The following is a 17,373-nucleotide window of genomic DNA, read 5'->3' on the forward strand; positions in this document are numbered from 1 at the left end:
GCTCCATTATACACTAGTCTGATCTAGAATACCCACCCGCCCTGACCCAGCACTCTGAAGTTCTCACAGTCAGCCATTTCTTGATATCAGGTGGAGTGAATTGAATTGGCTAAAGACTGGCTTCTGTGATGGTGGGGATATCGGGAGGAGGCCAATCAACCAATCTAGAATACCATCTCCATTATACAACAGTCTGATCTAGAATACATACTCCATTATACACCCACCTGATCTGGAATATCCTCACCATTATACGCCTGTTACTGATAAGAACACCCTTGGTTTCAGGCAGCTCCACCCTGATGGGTCGTATTGGACCATTAGTGGCCAAACCGTGAGGTGGAGAGGAACGCAGCTCAGAACACAGCAAACATAATTCATAGTGTGTGCTGTTTCTGCCAATAACATTTACAAGTTTAAAAATTCAGCACAGACAAAAAGTACATTTTGTCAGAATTATCCCTTCTGAACTCTGTACACATATACATCAATGATCTGGAACACATCATGTACTATAAGCCACTACCTAGAATAACATCTTTAACATACACCCGGTATTTATCATTTTCCTGGTATTTATTTGGAATTAATTACATAGTATTTAGTGGCCAACAATATCGATTAAATTCTGTATTATCCACATACCACTGATCCAGAATATATTCTGTATCACTCACAGATCATTGATCTAGAATACATTCTGCATTATCCACAGATCATTGATCGAGAATACATTCTGCATTATCCACAGATCATTGATCTAGAATACATTCTGCATTATCCACAGATCATTGATCTGGAATACATTCTGCATTATCCACAGATCACTGATCGAGAATACATTCTGTATCAATCACAGATCATTGATCTAGAATATATTCTGTATTATCCACATATCATTGATCTAGAATACATTCTGCATTATCCACAGATCATTGATCCAGAATACATTCTGTATTATCCACATATTTTTTTTATTTTTTATTTTTATTCGTTCACGGGATGTGGGCGTCGCTGGCGAGGCCGGCATTTATTGCACATCCCTAATTGCCCTTGAGAAGGTGGTGGTGAGCCGCCTTCTTGAACCGCTGCAGTCCGTGTGGTGAAGGTTCTCCCACAGTTAGGAAGGGAGTTCCAGGATTTTGACCCAGCGACGATGAAGGAACGGCGATATATTTCCAAGTCGGGATGGTGTGTGACTTGGAGGGGAACGTGCAAGTCGTGTTGTTCCCATGCGCCTGCTGCCCTTGTCCTTCTAGGTGGTAGAGGTCGCGGGTTTGGGAGGTGCTGTCGAAGAAGCCTTGGCGAGTTGCTGCAATGCATCCTGTGGATGGTGCACACTGCAGCCACAGTGCGCCGGTGGTGAAGGGAGTGAATGTTTAGGGTGGTGGATGGGGCGCCAATCAAGCGGGCTGCTTTATCTTGGATGGTGTCGAGCTTCTTGAGTGTTGTTGGAGCTGCACTCATCCAGGCAAGTGGAGAGTATTCCATCACACTCCTGACTTGTGCCTTGTAGATGGTGGAAAGGCTTTGGGGAGTCAGGAGGTGAGTCACTCGCCACAGAATACCCAGCCTCTGACCTGCTCTTGTAGCCACAGTATATATATGGCTGGTCCAGTTAAGTTTCTCGTCAATGGTGACCCCCAGGATGTTGATGGTGGGGGAATCGGCAATGGTAATGCCGTTGAATGTCAAGGGGAGGTGGTTAGACTCTCTCTTGTTGGAGATGGTCATTGCCTGGCACTTATCTGGCGCGAATGTTACTTGCCACTTATCAGCCCAAGCCTGGATGTTGTCCAGGTCTTGCTGCATGCAGGCTCGGACTGCTTCATTATCTGAGGGGTTGCGAATGGAACTGAACACTGTGCAGTCATCAGCGAACATCCCCATTTCTGACCTTATGATGGAGGGAAGGTCATTGATGAAGCAGCTGTAGATGGTTGGGCCGAGGACACTGCCCTGAGGAACTCCTGCAGCAATGTCCTGGGGCTGAGATGATTGGCCTCCAACAACCACTACCATCTTCCTTTGTGCTCGGTATGACTCCAGCCACTGGAGAGTTTTCCCCCTGATTCCCATTGACTTCAATTTTACTAGGGCTCCTTGGTGCCACACTGTGTCAAATGCTGCCTTGATGTCAAGGGCAGTCACTCTCACCTCACCTCTGGAATTCAGCTCTTTTGTCCATGTTTGGACCAAGGCTGTAATGAGGTCTGGAGCCGAGTGGTCCTGGCGGAACCCAAACTGAGCATCGGTGAGCAGGTTATTGGTGAGTAAGTGCCGCTTGATAGCACTGTCGATGACACCTTCCATCACTTTGCTGATTATCTGTATTATCCACAGATCATTGATCTAGAATACATTCTGCATTATCCACAGATCATTGATCTAGAATACATTCTGTATCAATCACAGATCATTGATCCAGAATACATTCTGTATTATCCACAGATCATTGATCTAGAATACATTCTGCATTATCCACAGATCATTGATCTAGAATACATTCTGTATTATCCACAGATCATTGATCTAGAATACATTCTGTATTATCCACATATCGCTGATCTAGAATACATTCTGTATTATCCACATATCACTGATCTAGAATACATTCTGTATTATCCACAGATCATTGATCCAGAATAAATTCTGTATTATCCACATATAATTGATCTAGAATACATTCTGCATTATCCACATATCATTGATCCAGAATACATTCTGTATTATCCACACATCACTGATCTAGAATACATTCTGTATTATCCACATGCCATCGATCCAGAATACATTCTGTATTATCCACATGCCATTGATCCAGAATACATTCTGTATTATCCACGCATCACTGATCTAGAATACATTCTGTATTATCCACATACCATTGATCTAGAATACATTCTGTATTATCCACATGCCATCGATCCAGAATATATTCTGTATTATCCACATGCCATTGATCCAGAATACATTCTGTATTATCCACATGCCATTGATCCAGAATACATTCTGCATTATCCACAGATCATTGATCTAGAATACATTCTGCATTATCCACGCATCACTGATCTAGAATACATTCTGTATTATCCACATACCATTGATCTAGAATACATTCTGCATTATCCACATGCCATTGATCCAGAATACATTCTGTATTATCCACGCATCACTGATCTAGAATACATTCTGTATTATCCACATACCATTGATCTAGAATACATTCTGTATTATCCACATGCCATCGATCCAGAATACATTCTGTATTATCCACATGCCATCGATCCAGAATACATTCTGTATTATCCACGCATCACTGATCTAGAATACATTCTGTATTATCCACGTACCATTGATCTAGAATACATTCTGTATTATCCACGCATCACTGATCTAGAATACATTCTGTATTATCCACATACCATTGATCTAGAATACATTCTGTATTATCCACATGCCATCGATCCAGAATACATTCTGTATTATCCACATGCCATTGATCCAGAATACATTCTGTATTATCCACATGCCATCGATCCAGAATACATTCTGTATTTTCCATGCATCACTGATCTAGAATACATTCGGTATTATCCACATACCATTGATCTAGAATACATTCTGTACTTTCCACTTCAATTGATCTAGAATTCATTTTGTGTTATCCAAGCATCACTAATCTAGAATACATTCTGTATTATCCACGCATCACTGATCTAGAATGCATTTCGTGTTATCCACATACCATCGATCCAGAATACATTCTGCATTATCCACACATCACTGATCTAGAATACATTCTGTATTATCCACATATCATTGATCTGGAATAAATTCTGTATTATTCACATATTATTGTTCCAGAATGCATTCTGTATTTGCCACATACCAATGATCTGGAATACATTCTGTATTATTAACATCTCATCGATCTAGAATAAATTCTGTATTATCCACATAACATCGGCCTAGAATACTGGCAGTATTACATTATTCATTGATCTAGAATGGATTCTTCAGATTAACATTATTTACCTAGAATGTTTTATGGATTATAAAACAGCTGTTAATCCTACAGGATCCGACTAAAGCGATTAATCAATCACAATTCTACCTCTGCTGCAATGCTGCAATTTGTAGGTTTGTTCCACAATGTATCTGCAAATCTCCTCCACAACAGTGGTTCAAGACAGATCTCCATTCCAGTCCCACAGCCCATCACTCTTACCTGCAATCCTAATAACAGCTCTCTCTGCCGGATCCAGCACTCGACCACTGTCCGTTCCCACCTTTGCCTGCTTGGACCTCTGGTGTTTGGCCAAATTCCAGGGCAGAGTATCCCCTTTGTTGGAAGACCCAGCTCCTTCAGTGGGAGGGCTATCCTCATCCATCCTGGATCCCTGCAATCCCACAATCTGACGCTTATCCTGCAGACAAACGAGGAATGTAGAATCGTTACTCCCAGTCCAGGACTGCGTGCAGGCAGCTCAAAGTCTCATCCAACAGCCCAATGCTCTGCATATCTACCATCCCACCCCCACCATCCGCCCCGACAACCTCAACCACACCTAGCCCAAGACAAACTGACACCCCCAGCCCCCCGCCCAACCCGACATTCCCGCCCCTGAACCTAGCACCTCTGAGCAAACCAAACACCCCCAACCCCGCCAAACCCAACCCGACACAACACCCCAAACCACACCACGCCCAGCCCGACACCCCCGAACCTAACCCTTCCGACCTCACCCGACATCCCCACATCCCGCTCAACCCAATCCGACACAACACCCCCACCGCCAACCACCCCTTGCCCAACCTGACACCCGCACACCCAAACCAAGACCTCCACCCAACCCAACACCCCCCAACCTGACACCCGCACACCCAAACCAAGACCTCCACCCAACCCAACACCCCCCACCCTGACCACACACCCAAACCAAGACCTCCACCCAACCCAACACCCCCCACCCTGACCGCACACCCAAACCAAGACCTCCACCCAACCCAACACCCCCACCCCGACCACACACCCAAACCAAGACCTCCACCCAACCCAACACCCCCACCCCGACCCCACCCCCAACCCCACCTGACCCCTGAACCTCGCCCCTCCGGCACCATCAAACCTGAACACCAACTCACCCCCCCCTCACCAACTCACCCCCCCCCCTCACCAACTCACCCCCCCCCCTCACCAACTCACCCCCCCCTCACCAACTCACCCCCCCCCCCTCACCAACTCACCCCCCCCCCCTCACCAACTCACCCCCCCCTCACCAACTCACCCCCCCCTCACCAACTCACCCCCCCCCTCACCAACTCACCCCCCCCTCACCAACTCACCCCCCCCCTCACCAACTCACCCCCCCCCTCACCAACTCACCCCCCCCCCCTCACCAACTCACCCCCCCCCCTCACCAACTCACCCCCCCCCCTCACCAACTCACCCCCCCCCTCACCAACTCACCCCCCCCCTCACCAACTCACCCCCCCCCCTCACCAACTCACCCCCCCCCTCACCAACTCACCCCCCCCCCTCACCAACTCACCCCCCCCCCCTCACCAACTCACCCCCCCCCTCACCAACTCACCCCCCCCCCCTCACCAACTCACCCCCCCCCCCCTCACCAACTCACCCCCCCCCCCTCACCAACTCACCCCCCCCCCCCCCCCGATGAGCTGTATCTCCGGTGAGGAGCGGGTTTCTCACTGTCTCCGGGTCACAGTCCCGGGGGGTGCGGACTGAGATCCGACTCCCTTCCCCGCGGGTGCGGCTCCGCACCGCCTCCCGACCGCGGCTCCGGGGCTCAGCACCGACTGAGTGCGGGCAGTGCCGGGGATGGAGAGCGCAGCTCCCGGCTCCTGATCCCCGATCACTCCCTCTCCCCCACCCTCACCCTCCTCTCCCTCCCTGTCCCTCCCCCTCTTCCTCCCTCTCTCTCTCCCCCCCTCCCTGTCCCTCCCCCTCTCCCCCCTCCCTCCCTGTCCCTCCCCCTCCCTCTCTCCCTCCCTGTCCCTCCCTCTCTCTCTCCCCCTCCCTCTCTCTCTCCCCCCTCCCTCTCTCTCTCTCCCCCCTCCCTCTCTCTCTCTCTCAGGCCGCACAAAACACGAACCTCCTTCAATGACAAACCGTTAATTGAGTAAAATCCACCCCGGAAAACACAGGAACCGCTTTAAACCAAACCTCAGAAACAATCCGGACAGACAAACCCCACCCCCCACACACAGAGCCAGCAATAAACCTCACCCCCCACACACAGAGCCAGCAATAAACCTCACCCCCCACACACAGAGCCAGCAATAAACCCCACACAAAAATAAAAAAGTAAAATATTATTTGAATGGAGAAATACTACAAAATGCTACGGTACAGAGGGATCTGGGTGTCCTCGTACATGAAACACAAAAAGTCAACATACAGGTGCAGCAGGTAATCCAGAAGGCAAACGGAATATTGGCCTTTATTTCTAGGGGGATGGAGTATAAAAGCAGGGAAGTCATGCTCCAACTGTACAGGGTGCTGGTGAGACCACACCCGGAGTACTGCGTACAATATATAGATCAATAAACACCCCCCAACACACAGATCAATTCCCATTGATTGGACCCATTCTCATTGATTTGATCCCCGTTCTCATTGGTTGGACCTATTCCCATTGATTGGACCCTTTCCCAATGATTGGACTCACTACCATTGATCAGATCCCCATTCCCATTGATTGGAACCATTTCCACTGTTTGGACCCATCCCCATTGATTGGGCCCTTTCCCATTGATCAGATTCCCATTCCCTTTGATTGGACACATTCCCATTGATTGGAACCATTTCCTTTGTTTGGACCCATTCTCATTGATAAATCCCATTCCCATTGGTTGGCCCCATTCCATTGATTGTACCCGTTCCCATTGATCAGATATGCATTCCCATTGATTGGTCAAATTCCCATTGGTTAGACCCATTCCCATTGATCAGGTCCCCCTTCCCTTGATTGGACCCATTCCCATTGATCAGAAATCCATTCCCATTCATTGCACCCATTCCCATTAATTGGACCCGTTCCCATTGATTGGACCCAACAGTGATCAGTAATCAACGGGAATGTGTCCAAACATTGGGAATGGGGTTCTGATTATCGGCTATGGGTCCAATCAATGAGAATATGTCTAATCAATGAGAATGTGTCCAATCAATGGGAATGGGCCTAATCAATGGGAGTGGGCCGATTCCCATTGATTGGTCCCATAGCCATTGATCAGATATCTATTCCCATTGATTGGACCCATTCCCATTTATTGGATACATTCCCATTGATCGGACCTATTCTCATTGATTGGACCCATTCCCATTGATTGAAACCATTTCACTGATTAGAAACATTCCCACTGATTGGACCTATTCCCAATGATTGGATGCATTCCCAGTGAATGGACACATTTCCAGTGATCAGATCCCCATTCCCATTGTTTGGACATGTTCCCAATGATTGGGCCAATTCTCATTGTTTGGAACCATTCTCATTAATTGGACCCGTACCCTTTGATTCAATCCATTCCCATTGATTGGACCCATTTCCAATGATTGGACCCATTCCCATTAATTGCAACAATTCTCATTGATTGGACCAATTCCCATTGATTGAATCCATTCCTATTGGTTGGACACATTCTCATTCATTGGCCCCATTCCCATTGATCAGAACCCATTCCCATTGATTGGACACATTCCCATTGATAGGAACCATTTCCATTGGTTGGAGCCATTCCCATTGATTGAACCTATTCCAATTGATCAGATCACCATTCCCATTGACTGGACACATTCCCATTGATCAGATACACATTCCCGTTGATTGGACACATTCCCATTGATTAGACCCATTCCCGTTGATTGGACCCATTCTCATTGATTGGACCCATTCTCATTGATTAGACCCATTGCCATTCATTGGACCCATCCCCATTAATTGGACCCATTCCCATTGATTGGATCCATTTCCAGTGATCAGATCCCCATTCCCATTGATTGGTCCCATTCCCATTGATCAGATCCCCATTTCCATTGTTTGGACCCTTTCCTTTTAGTTGGACCCATTCCCATTAATTGGACCAATTCCCAATAATTGGACACATTCTCATTGATTGGTCCCATTCCCATTGATCAGACCCCATCCCAATGATTGGACCATTTCCCATTATTCAGATCCCCATTCCCATTGATTGGACACATTCCCATTGATCAGATCCCCATTCCCATCAATTAGACACATTCCCATTGATTCGTCCCATTCCCATTGATCAGATCCCCATTTCCATTGATTGGATCCATTCCCATTAATTGGACACATTCTCATTGATTGGCCCCTTTCCCATTGTTCAGAACCCATTCCCAATGATTAGACCATTTCCCATTGTTCAGATCCCCATTCCCATTTATTGGACATATTCCCATTGATTGGACACATTCCCGTTGATTGGACCCATTCCCGGTGTTTGGACCCATTCCCATTGATCAGATCCGCATTCCCCTTGATTGGACCCATTCCCATTGATCAGAAACCCATTCCCATTCATTGGGCCCATTCCCATTGATTGGATACATTCACATTGATTGGACCCAGTCCCAATGATTGTACCTATTCCCGTTGATCAGATCCCCATTCCCATTGATTGGACCCATTCCCATTGATCAGAAACCCATTCTCATTCATTGGACTCATTCCCATTAATTGGACACATTCCCATTGATTGATCCCATCCTGTTGATCGGTCCCATTCCCATTGATTGGATGCATTCTCATTTATTAGACACATCCCCATCGATTGGACCCATTCCCATTGATTGGACCCATTGCCAATGATTGGACCTATTCCCGTTGTTCAGATCCCCATTCCCATTGATTGGACCCATTCCCATTGATCAGAAACCCATTCCCATTAATTGGACACATTCCCATTGATTGATCCCATCCTATTGATCGGTCCCATTCTCATTTATTAGACACATTCCCATTGATTGGACCCATTCCCGGTGATTGGACCCATTCCCATTGATCAGAAACCCATTCCCATTCATTGGGCCCATTCCCATTAATTGGACCCATTCCCATTGATTGGACCCATTTCCAGTGATCAGATGCCCATTCCCATTGTTTGGATACGTTCCCAATGATTCGGCCCATTCCCATTGGCTGGACCCATTCATGTTGATTGGGCCCATTCTCTTTATTTGGAACCATTCTCATTGATTGGACCCGTACCCTTTGATTTGATCCATTCCCATTGAGTGGATTCATTCCCATTGATTGGACACATTCTGATTGATTGGACAAATTCCCATTTATTGGACCTATTCCTGTTGATTGAACTCATTCTCATTTATTAGACACATTCCCATTGATTGGACCCATTCCCGGTGATTGGACCCATTCCCATTGATCAGATCCGCATTCCCCTTGATTGGACCCATTCCCATTGATCAGAAACCCATTCCGATTCATTGGGCCCATTCCCATTAATTGGACCCATTCCCATTGATTGGATCCATTTCCAGTGATCATATCCCCATTCCCATTGATTGGTCCCATTCCCGTTGATCAGATCCCCATTCCCATTGGTTGGACCCATTCTAAATGATCAGCAACCCATTCCCATTCATTGGACCCATTCCCATTAATTGGACCCATTCCTAATGATTGGATCCATTTCCAGTGATCAGATCCCCATTCCCATTGTTCAGATCCCCATTTCTATTGTTTGGACCCTTTCCCTTTGGTTGGACCCATTTCCATTAATTGGACCAATTCCCATTGATTGGACACATTCTCATTGATCAGATCCCCATCCCATTGATTGGACACATTCCCATTGATTGGAACCATTCTCATTGATTGGACCCATTACCATTGATTGGACATATTCCCATTGTTTGGACCCATTGCCAATGATTGGAACTATTCCCATTGATCAGATCCCCAATCACATTTGTTGGACCCATTCCCATTGATCAGAACCCCATTCCCATTCATTGGAATAATTCCCGTTATTGGGCCCATTCCCAATAATTGGACCCATTTCCAGTGATCAGATCCCCATTCCCATTGGTTGGACCCGTTCCCATTGATCAGAAACCCATTCTCATTCATTGAAATCATTCCCATTATTGGGCCCATTCCCATTGTTTGGACCAATCTCCAGTGATCAGATCCACATTCCCATTGATTGGTCCCATCACAATGAATGGTGCCATTCCCACTGCTTGTGCCCATTCTCACTGATTGGACACATTCCCATTGATTGGACCCATTCCAATTGATTGGATGCATTCTGATTTATTAGACACATTCTCATTCATCAGAAACCCATTCCCATTCATTGGACCCATTCCCATTAATAGGACCCATTCCCATTGATTGGACCCATTCTCATTGTTTGGAACCATTCTCACTGATTGGACCTGTACCCTTTGATTCAATCCATTCCCATTGAGTGGATCCAGTCCCATTGATTGGATCCATTTCCAATGTTTGGACCCATTCCTATTAATTGCAACAATTCTCATTGATTGGACCTATTCCCATTGATCAGATACACATTCCCATTGGACACATTCCCAATGATTGGACCCATTCCCATTGATTGGATGCATTCTGATTTATTAGACACATTCTCATTCATCAGAAACCCATTCCCATTCATTGGACCCATTCCCGGTGATTGGTCCCATTCCCATTGATTGGACCCATTTCAGTGATCAGATCCCCATTCCCATTGATTGGACACATTCCCAATGATTGGGCCCATGATCATTGGTTGGACCCATTCCCATTGATCAGAACCCCATTCCCATTGTTTGGACACTTCCCAATGATTGGGCCCATTCCCATTGGCTGGATCTATTCACATTGATTGGGCCCAATCTCATTGTTTGGAACCATTCTCATTGATTGGACCCGTACCCTTTGATTCAATCCATTCCCATTGAGTGGATCCAGTCCCATTGATTGGATCCATTTCCAATGTTTGGACCCATTCCTATTAATTGCAACAATTCTCATTGATTGGACTTATTCCCATTGATCAGATACACATTCCCATTGATTGGACATATTCCCAATGATTGGGCCTATTCCAATAGATTGGGTCAATTCCCATTGATTGGACCTATTCTCATTGATTGGACTCATTCCCATTGATTGGACCCATTCCCATTGATTGGACCCATTCCCGGTGATTGGTCCCTTTCCCATTGATTGGACTCATTCCCGGTGATTAGTCCCATTCCCATTGATCAGATCCGCATTCCCCTTGATTGGGTCCATTCCCATTAATTGGACCCATTCCCATTGATTGGAACAATTTCCAGTGATCAGATCCCCATTCCCATTGATTGGTCCCATTCCCATTGATCAGATCCCCATTCCCATTGATTGGACACATTCTCATTGATTGGACACATTCCTATTGATTGGACCCATTCCCGTTGTTTGGACCCATTATCATTGACTAGATACATTCCCATTGATTGCATCCATTCCCGATGATTGGATCCATTCCTGTTGATCAGATCACCATTCCTATTGGTTAGACCCATTCCTATTGATCTGAAACCCATTCCCATTCATTAGACCCATTCACATTAATTGGACCCATCACCATTGATTGGAACCATTCCCATTGATCAGATCCCCATTTCCATTGATTGGATACATTCCCATTGATTGGATACATTCCCATTGATTGGACATATTCCCATTGATTGGATCCATTCCCATTGATCAGATCCCCAATACATTGGTTGGACCCATTCCCATTGATCAGAAACCCATTTCCAATCATTGTTTCCATTCCCATTAATTGGAACCATTCCCATTGATTCGACCAATTTCCAGTGATCAGATCCCCATCCCCATTGATTAGACCCATTCCCATTGATCAGATCCACATTTTCATTGATTGGTCATATCCCATTGATTGGACCCATTCCCGTTGATCGGACCCATTCTCATTGATTGGACCCATTCCCATTGATTGGACCCATTCCTGATGATTTGACGCATTCCCATTGATCAGATCCCCATTCCCATTGATTGGACCAATTCCCATTTATCAAATTCCCTTTCCCATTGATTGGACACATTCCCATTGATTGGAACTATTCCCATTGATTGGTCCCATTCCCATTGATTGGAACCATTCCCATTGATTGGAACCATTCCCATTGTTTGGACCCATTCTCATTGATAAAACCCATTCCCATTGTTTGGACTCATTCCCATTGATTGTACCCTTTCCCATTGATCTGATCGCCATTCCCATTGATAGGATCCATTCCCATTGATTCGACCTATTCCAATTGATCAGATCCCCATTCCCATTGACTGGACCCATTCCCATTGATCATATTAGCATTCCCGTTGATTGGACCCATTCCCATTGATTGAGCCCATTCCCATTGATTAGACACATTCTGATTGATTGAGCCCATTCCCATTGATTGGACCCATTCCCATTGATTGGACCCATTCTCATTGGTTAGACACATTCCTGTTGATTGGACCCATTCCCATTGATCAGATCCCCATTCCTATTGATTGGACCCATTCCCGTTGATCAGATCCCCATTCCTATTGATTGGACCCATTCCCGTTGATCAAATCCCCATTCCCATTGTTTGGACCCATTCCCAATGATCAGAAACCCATTCCCATTCATTGGACCCATCCCCATTATTTGGACTCATTCCCGTTGATTGAACCTTTTCCCGTTGATGAAATCCTCGTTTCCATTGATTGGACCCATTCTCATTGATTGGACTCAATCCCATTGATTGGACCCAATCCCATTGATTGGACCCATTCTCTTTGATTGGACTCAATCCCATTGATTGGACCCATTCCCATTGATTAGACCCATTCCCATTGATTGGACCCATTCCTGATGATTCGACGCATTCCCATTGATCAGGTCCCCATTCCCATTAATTGGACCCATTCCCGTTGATTGGAAACATTTCCATTGGTTGGACTCATTCTCATTGATTGGATCCTTTCCCATTAATCAGACTCCCTTTCCCATTGATTGGACCCATTCCCATTGATAGGAACCATTTCCATTGGTTGGAGCTATTCCCATTGACTGGGCTAATACCCATTGGTTGGAACTATTCCCATTGATTGGTCCCATCCCCATTGATTGGAACCATTCCCAATGATTGGAACCTTTCCTGATGAATCGATGCATTCCCATTGATCAGATCCCCACTCCCATTGGTTGGACAATTTCCCATTGATCAGTAACCCATTCCCATTCATCGGACACATTCTCATTAATTGGACCCATTCCCATTGATTGGACCCATTTCAGTGATCAGACCCCCATTCCCATTGATTGGACCCATTCCCATTGGTTCCACCCATTCTTATTGAATGGACCCATTCCCTTGGTTGGATCGATTCCCGTTGATTGCACCAATTTTCATTGATTGGACCCACTCTCATTGATTGGACCCTTTCCCATTGATTGGATGCATTTTCATTTATTAGATACATTCCCATTGATTGGACCCATTCCCGGTGATTGGACCCATTCCCATTTATCAGAAACCCATTGCCATTCATTGCACCCATTCCCATTGATCAGATATCCATTCCCATTCATTGCACCCATTCCCATTATTTGGACCCATTCCCATTGATTGGACCCATTGCTATTGTTCAGATCCCCATTACCATTGATTGAGCCCATTCCCATTGATTGGACACATTCTGATTGATTGGATACATTCCCATTTATTGGACCTATTCCTGTTGGTTCGACCCATTCCCATTGATTGGACTCATTCCCATTGATTGGACCCATTTTCATTGATTAGACACATTCCCATTGATTGGACACATTCCCATTGACCAGATCCCCATTTCCATTGATTGGACCTATTCTCATTGATTGGATCCATTCCTATTGGTTGGATGCATTCTCATTGAGTGGATCCATTCCCACTGATTGGATCCATTCCCATTGATTGGATCCATTTCCAATAATTGGACCCATTCCCATTAATTGTAACAATTCTCATTGATTGGACCGATTCCCATTGACTGGACCATTTCCCGTTGATCAGATCCCCATTCCCATTGGTTGAATCTGTGCCATTGATCATATCCCCATTCCCATGGAATGGACCAATTTTCATTGTTTGGACCCATTCCCGTTGATTGAACCCATTCCCATTGAGGAAATCCCCGTTTCCATTGATTGGACCTGTCCTCACTGATTGGATCCATTCCTATTGGTTGGACACATTCTCATTGATTGACCCCATTCCCATTGTTCTGAACTCATTCCCAATGATTGGACCCATTCCCAGTGATCAGATCCGCAATCCCATTGATCGGACCCATTCCCATTGATCAAATCCCAATTTCCATTGATTGGAAACAGTCCCATTGATTGGAACCATTTCCATTGGTTGGACCCATCCCCATTGATTGGACCTATTCCCATTGATCAGATATGCAATACTATTGATTGGACTCATTCTCATTGATTGGACACATTCTCATTGATTGGACCCATTCTCATTGATTGGACCCATCCCCATTGATTGGACCTATTCCCATTGATCAGATATGCATTCCCATTGATTGGACACATTCCCATTGATTGGACACATTCCCATTGATTGGACTCATTCCCATTGATTGGACACATTCCCATTGATTGGACCCATTTTCTTTCATTGGATCTATTCCCATTGATTGGACCCATTCCCATTGATTGGACCCATTCCCATTGATTGGACTCATTCCCATTGATTGGACCCATTCCCATTGATTGGACCCATTTTTTTTGATTGGACCTATTCCCATTGATTGGACCCATTCCCATTGATTGGACCTATTCCCATTGATTGGACCCATTCCCATTGATTGGACCCATTCTCATTTATTGGACCCATTCCCATTGATTGGACCCATTCCCATTGATTGGACCCATTATCAATGATTGGACCCATTCCCATTGATTGGACCCATTCCCATTGATTGGACCCATTCCCATTGATTGGACCCATTCACATTGATTGACCCATTTCCCATTGATCAGATCGCCATTCCCATTGGTTGGACCCGTTCGGATGATCAGATCCCCATTCTCATTGATTGGACACATTACTATTGATTGGACCCATTATCATTGACGATACACATTCCCGTTGTTTGCATCCATTCCCAATGGTTGGATCCATTCCTGTTGATCAGATCACCATTCCTATTGGTGGGACCCATTCCCATTGATCTGAAACCCATTCCCATTCATTAGACCCATTCACATTAATTTGACCCATACCCATTGATTGGCCACATTCCCATTGATCAGAACCCATTCCCAATGATTGGACCATTTCCCATTGTCCAGATCCCCATTCCCATTGATTGGACACATTCCCATTGATTGGACACATTCCCATTGATTGGATCCATTCCCAATGATCAGATCCCCAATCCAATGGTTGGATCAGAAACCCATTTCCAATCATTGTTCCCATTCCCATTAATTGGAACCATTCCCATTGATGCGACCAATTTCCAGTGATCAGATCCCCATTCCCATTGATTGGACCCATTCCCATTGATCAGATCCAAATTTCCATTGATTGATCCCATCACATTTAATGGACCCATTATCATTGATTGGACCCATTCCCATTGATCAGATCCACATTTTCTTTGATTGGTCGTATCCCATTGATTGGACCCATCTCATCGATTGGGCCCATTCTCATTGATGGAACACATTCTCATTTATTGGACACATTCTCATTTATTGGACCAATTTCCGTTGATTGGACCCATTCTCATTGATTGGACCCATTCCCATTGATTGGGCCCATTCCCATTGATTGGACCCATTCCTGATGATTTGACGCATTCCCATTGATCAGATCCCCATTCCCATTAATTGGACCCATTCCCACTGATTGGACACATTCCCATTGATCAGATCACCATTCCCATTGATTGGACCCATACCCATTTATCAAATTCCCATTCCCATTGATTGGAAACATTCCCATTGATTAGAAACATTTCCATTGGTTGGACCGATTCCCATTGATTGGATGCTTTCCCATTGATCAGACCCCCTTTCCCATTGATTGAATCATAGAAGTTTACAACATGGAAACAGGCCCTTCGGCCCAACATGTCCATGTTGCCCAGTTTATACCACTAAGCTAGTCCCAATTGCCTGCACTTGGCCCATATCCCTCTATACCCATCTTACCCATGTAACTGTCCAAATGCTTTTTAAAAGACAAAATTGTACTCGCCTCCACTATTGCCTCTGGCAGCTCGTTCCAGACACTCACCACCCTTTGAGTGAAAAAATTGCCCCTCTGGACCCTTTTGTATCTCTCCCCTCTCACCTTAAATCTATGCCCCCTCGTTATAGACTCCCCTACCTTTGGGGAAAGGTTTTGACTATCTACCTTATCTATGCCCCTCATTATTTTACAGACTTCGATAAGATCACCCCTAAACCTCCTACTCTCCAGGGGAAAAAGTCTCAGTCTATCCAACCTCTCCCTATAAGTCAAACCATCAAGTCCCGGTAGCATCCTAGTAAATCTTTTCTGCACTCTTTCTAGTTTAATAATATCCTTTCAATAATAGGGTGACCAGAACTGTACACAGTATTCCAAGTGTGGCCTTACTAATGTCCTGTGCAACTTCAACAAGACATCCCAACTCCTGCATTCAATGTTCTGACCAATGAAACCAAGCATGCTGAATGCCTTCTTCACCACCCTATCCACCTGTGACTCCACTTTCAAGGAGCTATGAACCTGTACTCCTAGATCTCTTTGTTCAATAACTCTCCCCAACACCCTACCATTAAAAGAGCAGGTCCTGGCCCGATTCGATCTACCAAAATGCATCACCTCACATTTATCTAAATTAAACTCCATCTGCCATTCATCGGCCCACTGGCCCAATTTATCAAGATCCCGTTGCAATCCTAGATAACCTTCTTCACTGTCCACAATGTCACCAATCTTGGTGTCATCTGTAAACTTACTAACCATGCCTCCTAAATTCTCATCCAAATCATTAATATAAATAACAAATAACAGCGGACACAGCACCGATCCCTGAGGCACACCGCTGGACACAGGCCTCCAGTTTGAAAAACAACCCTCTACAACCACCCTCTGTCTTCTGTCGTCAAGCCAATTTTGTATCCAATTGGCTACCTCACCTTGGATTCCGTGAGATTTAACCTAATGTAACAACCTACCATGCGGTACCTTGTCAAAGGCTTTGCCAAAGTCCATGTAGAACACGTCTACTGCACAGCCCTCATCTATCT

The 17,373-nt window shown here is 45.3% G+C and overlaps 1 protein-coding gene across 1 annotated transcript in view; it reads right to left on the bottom strand.

Annotated features, from left to right (window-relative positions):
* Window positions 1–4,231: 4,231 nt before the first annotated feature.
* Window positions 4,232–17,373, bottom strand: part of LOC137317426 (microtubule-actin cross-linking factor 1-like) — a gene marked incomplete at both ends in the record, with an annotated part of 63,564 nt that continues 50,422 nt past the window's right edge. Inside the window, one exon of the mRNA XM_067980766.1 lies at window positions 4,232–4,430. Within this exon, the coding sequence (XP_067836867.1) occupies window positions 4,232–4,430 (199 nt within the window). The remainder of the gene's footprint in view (window positions 4,431–17,373) is intronic.

The sequence above is a fragment of the Heptranchias perlo genome, unplaced genomic scaffold (genome assembly GCF_035084215.1).
Source record: "Heptranchias perlo isolate sHepPer1 unplaced genomic scaffold, sHepPer1.hap1 HAP1_SCAFFOLD_617, whole genome shotgun sequence".
NCBI lineage: Eukaryota > Metazoa > Chordata > Chondrichthyes > Hexanchiformes > Hexanchidae > Heptranchias > Heptranchias perlo.